At 39.8% G+C, this 12,550-nt stretch overlaps 1 protein-coding gene across 8 annotated transcripts in view; it reads right to left on the bottom strand.

The window, feature by feature from the left end:
- ntrk3b (neurotrophic tyrosine kinase, receptor, type 3b) overlaps positions 1 to 12,550 on the bottom strand; it is a 241,698-nt gene that overhangs the window by 174,418 nt on the left and 54,730 nt on the right. For 7 of the 8 annotated variants that reach the window (XM_074661256.1, XM_074661274.1, XM_074661282.1 and 4 more), the window contains 2 exons: positions 8,486 to 8,560; positions 4,519 to 4,590 (listed from right to left, as the gene is read on the bottom strand). In XM_074661256.1, coding sequence (XP_074517357.1) covers positions 4,519 to 4,590; positions 8,486 to 8,560 — 147 coding nt within the window. Of the gene's footprint in view, positions 1 to 4,518; positions 4,591 to 8,485; positions 8,561 to 11,212; positions 11,320 to 12,550 lie in introns of those variants that run through there. The other variant, XM_074661314.1, reaches the window with a different exon arrangement.

Here is a 12,550-nt window from a genome sequence, read left to right as displayed (position 1 = left end):
GGCAACAAACGATTCATATTTGCAGGTGAATATACACAGAATAAAACATACTTATTAATATTATATATTCCATTTCTGCCAATAGATCCCCCTAAATGTTACACACTGTTCCTTTAACACAAACCATGATCTTTTTTCTAAACTTAACCCAGTTGTGTTGCTTAAATCGAAACAATTATTCGTAACACTTTGTAATAACCATCATTTATAAATGGTAAATCGAAAGTTAATCAGACTTATTTTACTGTTAACAAATGAAATGACAATGTTTACTAATTATTAGTAATGCTATAATTTGTTATTTTATAATTAGTTTGTGTGAAATAAATAGTTTATAAATTGTATGTTGTATCATAGCTGATAAGGGATGATTGAGAAAATTACATTTTATTTACATTAGTAAACTATTCATTATCACAAATCATTTAAGGAATTGTTTGTAAAACATTTATAAACATTCCCTAGATAGACTGGACCAAAAACCAATTATTAACTATTGACAAAGTATTAACTATCTATTTAAATAATGTTTAAGGATGCTTTACATTGTATTTATTAACCATTTAACAAAGTATTATAATAACATTCAACGTATCCCTTTATTTGCAGAAATGTAAAATGCCAACATGGGTTGTGCAGTAACTGCGGTCTTGGCATCTCAGCTTGTAACACTAATGCTAAAATCACTCACCAGAAAAGCATCAGCTAGGAGTAAATATATATTTGTTGATTTCTTGTTTGCATCTTGCAAGCACATTAATTCTGAGTGCTGCTCAAATATTTGTGTCCTGAGTGTATGTTACACAGATTTAATGCTGGAGAGTTAATCAGAGTCTGGAGGTTTGTATTGCCTCGCACAATGTATATTTACATTTATGTCAGTCAGCTGATAATCTCGTCTGAGTTGTCTTGAAAAATAAAAGAGGCTCCGTGTCCTGCTCAAGGACACATCAGCAGGTTATTGAACATATCGGCTGCTGCATGGATTCAATCGCTGCACCTCCTTTATGTACTAACATCCTGCTGAGCACAATAAAGTACTCTCCCAGGACATAGTAAAAAGCCATTGAGGTCACGTCATCATTACAGCACTGATGCTTTGACAACAGCCGTTAGGAAAATAAACAATGCCACAAAAAATTATATTAAATATAGCCAAGGTCATTTCTAATGAACCAGGCAGATGTTTTACTCTGAATAGCCAGGCTGGTACTTTAGAGCTTGTAAGCTGTACTGTACCTTTGTTTGCTTGTTAGGCTTACTGTCAGCACGGCGGTGTGTTTTACATTTGTGTCTGAATAGTGAATGTAAAAGCTTTACTTGGTGTTGGATGAATTATTGGGGTGTTACCTAATTTACCTTTTTTTGTGTTTGTTCTCTTAACTTCCAGTCTTGGCATGGTACATACAAGTAAAAAGTCACGGCCCTGAATGGTTTTGACAACCTGTAAACTATAAAGTTGGGAACACACGTGCATATTTAGGAGTTCATATAACCTGACATTATCAGCAAATCAGGTTGGCTGAATCGGTGATCTCCTTTAAGTCCCTTCTTAAAGGCCCAGTGTGTAACAATTAGGGGAATCTATTGGCAGAAATGGAATATCATATTAATAAGTATGTTTTCTTTAGTGTATAATCACCTGAAAATAAGAATGGTTGTGTTTTCGTTACCTTAGAATGACCTGTTTATATCTACATAGGGAGCAGGTCTTCTCCACGGAGTCCGTCATGTTTCTACAGTAGCCCAGAACGGACAAATCAAACTCTGTTAACTTTTCCTGCTTGGGCCGGAGTCGATAACATTATTCGCTCCCTTCGCCGCCGCTCTCTCTCTCTTGCTTCACCATTCACTTCCCACGTCCACACACACTCTACGCACTGATGCTGCTCCTAAATGTCTAGAGAGAGACATTCGCGTTTTCGCGTCAGCCACCGTAGCTCTCCAACACGCTTGGCTCACGGGAGAGGCTTCAGTTGGTTGCAATCTCCTCACCGCACCGCTAGATGCCGCCAGATCCTACACACTCAACCTTTATAACTTACTTTTATAAGATACAGTAAAATAAGTCTTTATTGATCCCCAGAGGGGAAATTCAGATGTTACAGCAGCACAAAGACAAAATAAGCACAAATAAATAGAGAAGTTAAAATAAAAATAAGAATAAATAAAATAAAATAAGAATATGCAAACTAGTATAAGAGTAGAAACTATACCAAACTATACAAGAATGAAGAGCAACTAAAGGTTTTCATATCCTTACCTTTTTCTACCCAATATTGGTTTTTAATACTCTAAAGTTTTCTTTTGAACATGATGACTTATGACTTGTCTTGCTTTAATTTTGTTGTCTTTCTGAAGCATTTTGTAATTTAAAGATTTTAAAAAGTGCTCTATAAATAAACACCATCATCATTTTATTATTATTATTACATTCACTGCAGATATAGTATTAGCTTTATGTTTCGCTCTCATTATATATTTGTATTATTGCTCCTGTTATGTTATGTCTGTAGTGTCTGGTAAACCCATGTGGGCTGGATATCTTTTGGTGCATGATGCTTTGAAAAATAAAATTGACTTTACTTACTATGGTTAAAATATGCAAGAGCAGTGATGCAACTTATCTGTACAATGATGCACGGTATTAAATTATTAACATTATTTGAGGTTGTCACAAACGATCAGTAAACCAGCTGATATTTGCTTTGATGTTCTGGAAAGCTGATTTATATCATCAAATACGATTACAGACCCGTGCACACCGATTCAACACGACAGGCTTGCCGTGCCTAGTTACAGTTGCTAACCTATGATTGGAAAAGTGCTGTACAATTGTCAAGTAACACGTACTGTACATACAAATGTACACGTGTGTAACGTACGATACATGTATTAAAACACAGAGCGTATATAGAGATTGATTACATTCATGAGGTTTACCGGATCTTAACGTGATGAAGAGAACGCCTTCAATTCTCGTCACAAAAGGAGCAACCAGTTGAGCATTTGGTGGCCGGGGCTTTGAGCAGACCTGTCTGACACAGACATCAATGAGGTCGGCCTTCTGAGGCTAAGCTTAGGCATAATAATTAATCTTCTTTGACATCATCATCCTCGGTGTCACCTAGCAACGGTCCGTCTGCATTAATGAGACCGCAGAAGGAGCCCGTCGTGGCCTGTCTGGGGTGCGGTTCTCACTGGTTACAATGCAAACGCCTCCGTGTGGGAGAAGTGAAGATGTGAACTCACTTGATTTATCTTTTCTATTTGGAGAACAGCATTTATCACATTTTTAGCCTGAATCTAAAGAGAATTTAATATCGTACGAGAGCTTCAAAGGGGGGAAACGGAGCATAAATTAACACTTTTCTGGAAAGATTGTATTTTGGGTTTTGCTGTAGTTGTTTGCGTTATAATGATCACTAACTTCACACACTACACACAAAGGCATCAACAGCCACTCACCTAGTCTTTTCTTATATCTTTACACATTTTGGATCTTTTCAAGTCCCTATCACTGCACAGCAACTAGATTTAGTAAGAGGGAGGAAAAGGTGAGAAGGTTACAATCATTTATTTGTTTTCAGTCTTGTGTTAGTAAATCCATCTTCTGGAGAGACAATTAAAGAGAAAGGGGGGATTTAAATAACCTTCATTAAATGTTGATGAGCTCGATTAGCTCTACCATTCACCTAACTAGATAAAGAGACAAGAAATACCAACTTTACTTTAAAGGAATCTACACACATGCACACCAAAGAGACGTACTCACATACTCCGAAAACCAAAAAGTCAGCTGGTAAGACAATTAATTTGATAATCAGACTAGACTTTTCTGTGTTAAGTTCTCTCAAATGTCAAATACTGAATTTACTTTCACATCCACATTATGAACTGCCGCTTGCTATCTCTCCATCCCACACACACGCACACGCACACAGGCAGTGCAAAGTGCACAGATTCAAGTCTAACAGCAGTCATCTGCAGAAGAAAAGGGAGCCCAAACTGCCTCTCAGCTGACAACTGGAAATTGCAAATGGCAATGTGCTCAGGTAAAAGACTGTGACTGAGTTCCTCACCGTGTTTACTCCTGGAAAATTGGGGAATAACAGGCTGTCATACGTTGACACATCAGCCTTTGTTAAAGAAATTACTTTGCTCTTCGCACGGCTCTCTGATGCTCGGCCTCCTGGACAAATTGTCCATCTGGTGAGTGCAGACTAAATGGAACTGCGTCTTTGGCATGTTGCTCTACCGGAGCACAAAGAACCGGGGCTGATAGGAATCCAATTATCCAAGGCAAATAATGGATGTCTCATTTAAGACGTGCAGCTTTTGCGACAGTAATGGTAGCACCACAATTTTCCCAAAGCCAGTCTCTATCAACTGCATCATCTTCTGCTAAACACTAACTCATCTGTAGCCATACGCTACAAGCTGTCAAGCATTACAGATCATAACAAATATTTTGAAGGCACGGGAAACATGGTTGTCAAAGATAGAATATTTACTCACATGTAGTGTAGGTGTGGGTTCTGAGCGAACGCTCGAGCCTGGATCACCCTCAGGTTGCAATTCTTGATAGTTCTGAAATGGAAAAAGATGATAAAATACAGATGAAACTGTGAAGAAACCACCTAAACAAAGACATTGCTTTCTTCCTAGCGTGGGCACATACAAACACACGCACAATGTTATGATCATTATGCATCAAAGGCCATTTTGAATCTTTTTTTCCCCCATTTCTTTATTATTTCTGCATGTCATTGTGCTTGTCAAAAGCAAATAAACTAGTTTGAAATGCACAAAATGGTGGTCTCGTAGCACATTTCAAGACATCTTTACATCTCTTAGCCTCTTCTGCAGCGGTCCGCTGTAACAAATCTGTGTCTATTCCAATCATTTCAACTTCTATCTCCATGCGTACACCCTGCGGAGCTGGCGCTGAAATGGAAATTCACTTTGAACCAGCGTTTGATGAAAGATTTGTGAACTTGTGTGTCTTCACTGTAAAGCGAGTGGAACCTCTGATTAGAGCATGCATTCTAACACATTTCGACATTGTGTTATTGTATGGAGCGAAATAACTGTGAAATTAAACTAATCCTCATTTTGCCGGGGACCCCGTGGAATCCTCTCAAGGAGTCCTGGAATTCCCAGCGACCCAGTTTGGGCACCACTGTTCACGGCCACAATGGTAATGACTTCTAATCTTGTAATCACAGATGTCTCTCTCTCCAAAAAGAAGTCATTGACATCATCAGCGAGCGCCTCATAACGCAGTGTGCTGATTATACCCAGCTGTTGGCGCCAATTACCTTCTAGAAGTCTGATCATGCCTCTGCGGTGTTTTGAAGTCACGTTTCATCACCCAAAAGTTCCCAAAGTGGGGCTCCGGGACTTTCAAGGGTCCTTAAGAGGGTTCAAGGGGCCCTTGGAAAGCTTCCGATGGGTTCCCCAGAATAATTACAAACAATAACTTCTCTGTTTCACTCCATAGAAATTAGCACAACAATGTACAAGGACGAATGTTGAGCTCTGGTTATTATCCTCCCAGCAGTAATAACAATTACATTGAACACAATCATCTCTGTAAACAGCAGAGATTTGATACTTACTGCATTTAAATGTGAGGTCTTAAACAAGTTTTGAAGTTTTGGAGGTCGAAACCAAGACCCATTCGACTAAAAGGAGTCGTAACATACAGGATCTGTTGGAGTTTTGTGTCATTTAGTTTTCCAAACCACACAAAGAACCAATTGGAAGGCCACAGCACTTCATCAAAGAATGTTTTTATACTTTAAGGGGGCTAATGAACTACCTTGAAAAATATCAGCCAGAAAGAAATGAGATAAGTTGAGATAAAAATATACTCGGACATGCCACAATTGTGGTAAATGTAAACTGGAAACTACCTGAAATAAAAAGGCACACATTTAAGCACATACGTGAGCACAATGATGTACCAAAATAACAGGGATGAGTCTGATTATATTCTATATTTTTTTTGTTATTGCAACAAATCCCATTAAAAGACCAAATGTGGCAATGAATTGATCCCACTAAAAAGTATTTCCTGTGTAGCCAACATGTGATACATCTTATTCCTCTGTGTCATAGAGCTTCAGTGCTGTCCAACAGCTATTAAAAATACATCAATGAGCCACATTGTTGCACTGGGTGACATGTTTCTTCATTACCATGAACTAATGCAGTTAGTTTTGGTCTATTCATGGAATTTGTAGACAACAAAAAATATACAATGTCCCCAGTCTTAACTTTAAGGTTTTAAAGGGAACATATCATGTTCAGTTTCAGGTTCATACTTGTATTTTGGGGTTTCTACTAGAACATGTTTACATGCTTTAATGTTCAAAAACAGTATTTTTCTCATACTGTCTGTCTGAATATACCTGTATTCACCTTCTGTCTGAAACATTCCGTTTTAGCGCCTGTCTCTTTAAGCCCCCGCCAGAAAAAGTCCAGTCTGCTCTGATTGGCTTGCGAGACAAATATGGTGCACCTTTGCAAAGGTAGTTCTCGCTGGGCCTTTCTCAAACCGGACCCTCCCCACTCCCACTCCGTGACAGAGTGAACTCCGTTTGTAGTCACACTCACAGCTGAATGAATCACCCTTCTTTAAGGTGTTGGGTTATAAATAGAGCGGCAAGCTTTGGGACCAACTTCCCTCTCCATGATGGAAACTGTCGTAACGTTTTATATCCATGGTTTCATATCAAGCGGAGGGGATGTGCAAAGGTTCACATTATTAAGAATAAAAAGAGTATGCAACATACAGAGAAAATTAAAATTAAAATTAAAACTTACTCCCATGCTTCTGTGGGGAAATTTTTCTTATAAACATCATCTCGTTTTTAACATTTTAATGTTTATGAGCTTAAATGTCTATCTTAATCAGCCGTTTACATTTGTATGGGTAGTCGCACAGAACTTAAATTTGTACAGAGCGTGTTCCATGACAAACACAAAACGGTGTAGCACGTGATACATAAGTCAGCATCGATGCAGGCTCGCTGTTGGAGGGTTATATAACCCACTTCCACTCCCCGCTAATTGGTTTGGGATGGCACTTATGATGGCGGACCCTCCACGCGAACGCGCAAACGGAGTGGAAGTAGGTAGGGAGCGGGTGTAGGGGGCGGTTTGAGAAAGGCTCAAGCTGTGGGTGATATATTTTAATGTGCCTGCATGTGACATAGGAAGGGGAGCCAAATCAGAATGGCTTGTTGAATCACATGTTTTCTGATCTAGGCCGCCCACAAAAAACTGACTGGGTGGTCTTATTTCACAGTTTGTGGGTTGGTAGGCACTCCAGATACCCAGATGTATGAGCACAAGCACTGAAAAAGTGTGCTTTTCATGATATGTTCCCATGATGGTTACACTTTTGGAAGGGCGAGGAGAATCTATTGTGGTCCTTATAGAATATAACAATGAAGTTGAGGAACGCAGTCAGCTTCTTATTTTTGTACAGTTATAGAACACTTTCAATTTTCAATTCAATAAATGATTGCATCCTTTTTCATTTGATTCAGATACAGATGAATGAGGTAAAATGTAAACGAGGTGATGAAAGGTATCCCTCCATATTGCTAAAAGCCCCACAAGGTAACAGCCTTCCCTGGGTAGGCCCGATTCCAGCCGGGGAGGAGCCGGCGTCCCCAGACAAGGCAGCAGGAGAGAGGTGGTGGTAATGAGAAAAATGCTAATTTAGTGGTGGAGATATTGCACTTGGCCTCCCTGATGAGGGATCAAGGGGATCAGGGGAGAGGCCAGCTCTGACTTTGGAGGGCAATGGAGAATACGATTCTCTGCAGAGAGAGGAAAAAATTAAGAGGAAGAGGAGGTCGGAGGCAGCTGCTGAGGGAGGAGTGGCGGGGTGAGAGGAATGTAAAGGCTTCATAGTGTAGGGTAGCAAAGCAGGAAAGGAGCGTAACATTACTTTAAGAAGAGAAGAGATGAGAATAAAAAAAAAAAATGAAATCCCAACGCCATACAGCAGGGACCCCTAATTCAATTTTCCCTGCTGCTTTTTAGCATTATTTGATCAGTCGCTAAGCAAAGCAAAGGGGATGTTCCACCGGCGTGTGACTGTCGAGAATTAAAAGCCTGTTTAAACATCACTTTGGGTTAGGATCAGAAACACACCCTTCACTCCCTCTACACACACCCTGACTAACACCTTGTCATCTCCTCTGAGAATTAGCCGGGATCACATTCAGAGAAGTATCGGACATTAAATCCCGAAGCTTTGCCGCTGATGCCGCAGCTGCAGCCACTTGTGTTTGGAGTTGAATTGCTGCTCTCATCTCTAGGAGAACACCATTGGCCTCTTTGCGGTGAGCAGGCGGGCAACCTGATGGAAAAACAGCGGTACAGGTACCACAGTCCTTTTTCTACATCTGTGTCTCTATCATCGGTCTCCCCTCACTCCCCTCCAGATAACAGCGTCAACACTCACAGTCTCTGTAGTCCAGTGTAGAGCTCCATATCGACGTCTCTCAGAGTCTGCAATCCCGTCCAGTTCTCTATGTGTCTGTAAACAGAGAGAAAGAGAATAATAAATTAGAGATTCCTGCTCAACCGAGGAGAAAAAAACAAACCAGGAGATATGACGGGAGAAAGTCGGTCCCAAGTTGCGGAACAACTGGCTGTGTGTTGTCAATGTTTTTGAATCCATATTCATTTAAATTGCAATTATTGGAACAGTTCTGACAGAGCGCTCTCTTCTGCCCTCTGATAGATTTAATTGCCATGGGGCGGCTTCTGAAGCTTAATCTATGTGAAGGGGGGAGGGAAGTGTGAGGGGGACAGACCAAATAAATACTGCTGATGACTTTACTTCTTCTCATACTCCCAGGGAAAAACTCTTTCTATGTGGTGGTGGGAAGCTGGCACCTTTAAATTGGCTTCAGGACAAAGAGCATGATTTGTTTGTTATGGTTTGGAAATGAAATAGGCAACACACATAGGGCACACCGGTTTTCAATTAAGACAGGGAAATGAGGAGATGTAGCAGTAGACATGGCAAAGGCTGCATTGCTTTGTTTGGGAAAGAGGAAAATTTCATTAAACGCTGAAGGGAACTTCATCCTAAATGTCAAATTTCAAATTAACACCTTGAACACAACAATCAGTTATACGTGTACAGGTGTTTTTTATATGGCGGGACGACAGCTGATTGGCAGCGAATAGACACGTAAATGCATACCCATCCATATACGTGCACATAGAAACACATACCAGCCTGAGCCAAAGATTTGATTTGCACTCACATTTCATCGTTCAGTACGAGTTCTGCAATCTGATAGCAGTTTGTATTTTCTGACAACAGCAGGAAAATAACATTCCTGCAATTGGTTTTGGCAAACTTGCTCCTGCAGCATATCTTTTGGCTCTTGTGCATCTGGCGTACAACGACGAGGCAGCTTCTGAGACGTTCTGTTTATATGAGCGCTGCGCCCCGGGGTGCATCACCTGCCTTGGTAGAGGGGAGGGTACAGGTCTGCCAAATGTAACTAGCACTGGTGGGACCCCTCCGTGCATGACTTTATTGTTGGCTACTGGGTTGCCAATTCTTTTTATGAAGGCTGGCAGGTGGGAGCCGTTAACAGTAAGAGAACATGAGTTATGCTGTTCTGCGATGCGTTTTTTTTCCCATTAAATGAGTCTTAAAATTGTGATTATATCCAGTATACCAGCAATTCAGGTCATAATGTGAGCTGAGTCAAGGGAAATCAAGCTTGAATTTGCCAAATGGTTTGAGACATCCAAACTCAAACAAAATCAGATTTGTGCATGTGACTGAAACTGGGACTACAGATGTGAATTAGCTTAAAGCTATAATCTGGTACGGTGCATCAAATGGTGACATTTCTGTTTTGACATACTGTACATGGTCCCTTTTAAATAAAATAATACAAATAATACTGTTTTTACATTGGGTTTGTTTGCTTCATTTTTAAACCAGATTCGACATATGTAGATATATAAATACAGATATGAACTAGGAGCAAGACAAACGTTTTATTGTCTTCACAAGCTCTCTTTCACATTGCTCTCTCACTCACACAGATCATTCAATGGTCCAACTGATCAGGGATCAGATAAATGCTACAACAGCTCAGTGCTGTTATTGTTGTATGTGTTTTCAACATCTAGCCAGAATGCTTGGATGCATTACGTTTAGCTTTTGTTGTTATCAGATAGCTAAGTCCTTCATGCGTCAGATAGCTAAGTGTAGCTAAGTGTGTTTGTTAGAATTAGAACAAGCCAGCTGAGCAACATGAACACAAAGGTGACCAACTTTTAAATGCGTGTAGTATAATATCAATAGTATGAAATTGTAGGATATGGGACAATTATTGGGCACTAATAAACACTGCCAGTGTTACATGTACTGTAGACAAGCACTTATTCACAGAAACAATCATACTGTCACTGTGAAGGCACTAAAAGCTGACCGCAAAATGCATGTTTGCATGCGCAAATGTTTAAGTGTGGCTGAAAGCGTGTGGCAGCAGCTGTACTGTAACTGCTTCACACTGACAGAGTGACATTGCTGACGTTGAAATTAGTGTTGAACTGAAGGCAGCTGATCCTGAAGGCAGGGAGCTGAGTCATTAATGTGACCTGCAAGCAGACATGACGGATCCCCATCGCAGGGCTTTGCTTACTCACAGTACTGCTGTGTCACCCCAGGGACTAAGAGAGAGAGAGGGGGGAAGACCCAGAGGAAAGTCCACATGCTGGGGTTTCATGTGCTACGAGGTTGGGATCTTACCAAAACACTGGCAACATGGGTTGAGGTTATATTGATCAAGATTTTTAATGTAAAAGTCCAAATCATTTAGGTGATAATGTTGACATTTGGAGCATTTCCAGGTGGGCAAAAAACATCTCTAAGTTGGTGAATCATTTGAAGACATAACAACTTCAGAAGTGAACTGTAATAAATATCCAGTCAATAAACTTTCACCGCCTCTGCCTTTAACAGTGGGTGAGGTAACACATGTTTAAAACGTCAATGGCTTTAAACAATTTACTTTTGTATTCTTAATCAATTCTAACAACTTAATTGTACCCCTTGCAGGTCAGAGGAAACATTTAAGTCTGTCACACATGTAAATTAAATTAGGCTCAAGTCACATAAAAGAAAAAAACATAACAGCAACCAGAGCGGACTTACTGGAAGAGTCTGCACTTCATTCAACCAACACATTTTGGCAAAAGGCCTAGAATGTGACAACATGCAGCTCATACAGACACCACAATATGGCCGAAACTTTGTCAATTATCCAATGAGAACTAGACACACGTTTGGCCGGCTACTAAAGGAAGTTGCACCTCATATACAGAAATGTCAAAATAAAAGTACTCATATAAACAGTAGAAGGTACAACACAAACCACAATATAATAAGGTCTCATGAATAAGGAGAGTATTTGAAAGCGGAGTAAAAAATTAAAAATAAGTTAAAAAAATATAAAATTAAAGCTGTCTGATCGCATGACTGTTAATAGTTAATCGCAAATGTATCACACATTTTTTATCTGCTCAAAATGTACCTTAAAGGGAGATTTGTCAAGTATTAAATACTCTTATCACATGGGAGTGTGCAAATATGCTGCTTTATGCAAATGTATGTATATATTTATTATTGGAAATCACTTAACACAAAACAATGACAAATATTATCCAGAAACCCTCACAGGTACTGCATTTAGCATAAAAATATGCTCAAATCATAACATGGCAAACTGCAGCCCAACAGGCAACAACAGCTGTCAGTGTGTCAGTGTGCTGACTTGAATATGATTTGCCCAAAACTGCATGTGATTATCAGAAAATGGGCATGTCTGTAAAAGGGAGACTCCTGGGTACCCATAGAACTCATTTTCATTCACATATCTTGGGGTCAGAGGTCAAGGGACCACTTTGAAAATGGCCATAATAGCTTTTCCTCGCCAAAATTTAGTGTCCTTGGCAACAAGCTAGTATGACATGGTTGGTATCAATGGATTCCTTAGGTTTTCTACTTTCATACGATGCCAGTATCCACACTCTAGCTTTAAAACTGAGCCCGCTACAACCTAAATATCCCAAGGTTTGGTATGCATTAAAGAAATAAGTGGCATTAAAACGAATTTGCGTTATTTTCGCATTAAGCTACAGCCCTAAAAAAGAAAAATACAATAACTCTCTTTTATTGAATATTTAGAAAAAGACTCTCATGCAAAAATCCTCAGTCATCCCTTTTGGATCCAAGCTCCTGAAATTAAACATCCAGGCAGCCTCTTTCCATTTCCCAAGGAACTCAGTGTCACCGACCCTCTGCCCCAGATTGACGTATCTTGATCTTGGGATCAAAGAGGGGTGTTATTTAGCATTGAAGGGTTTTAAAGTTTTTCAATAAAAGAGAGTTTTGTAGATCTGGGAAAGACAATTTACAACTGAGGTGAAAGCAAGGCCTTTTTTGTTATCAATAAAGTGATTCTCTGAAAATGATACAAGCCTGGATGCCTCG

The sequence above is a fragment of the Sebastes fasciatus genome, chromosome 2 (assembly GCF_043250625.1).
Source record: "Sebastes fasciatus isolate fSebFas1 chromosome 2, fSebFas1.pri, whole genome shotgun sequence".
Taxonomy (NCBI): Eukaryota; Metazoa; Chordata; class Actinopteri; order Perciformes; family Sebastidae; genus Sebastes; species Sebastes fasciatus.
The sequence above is the reverse complement of the archived record's forward strand: the minus strand, read 5'-3'. Positions and strand labels throughout refer to the sequence as shown.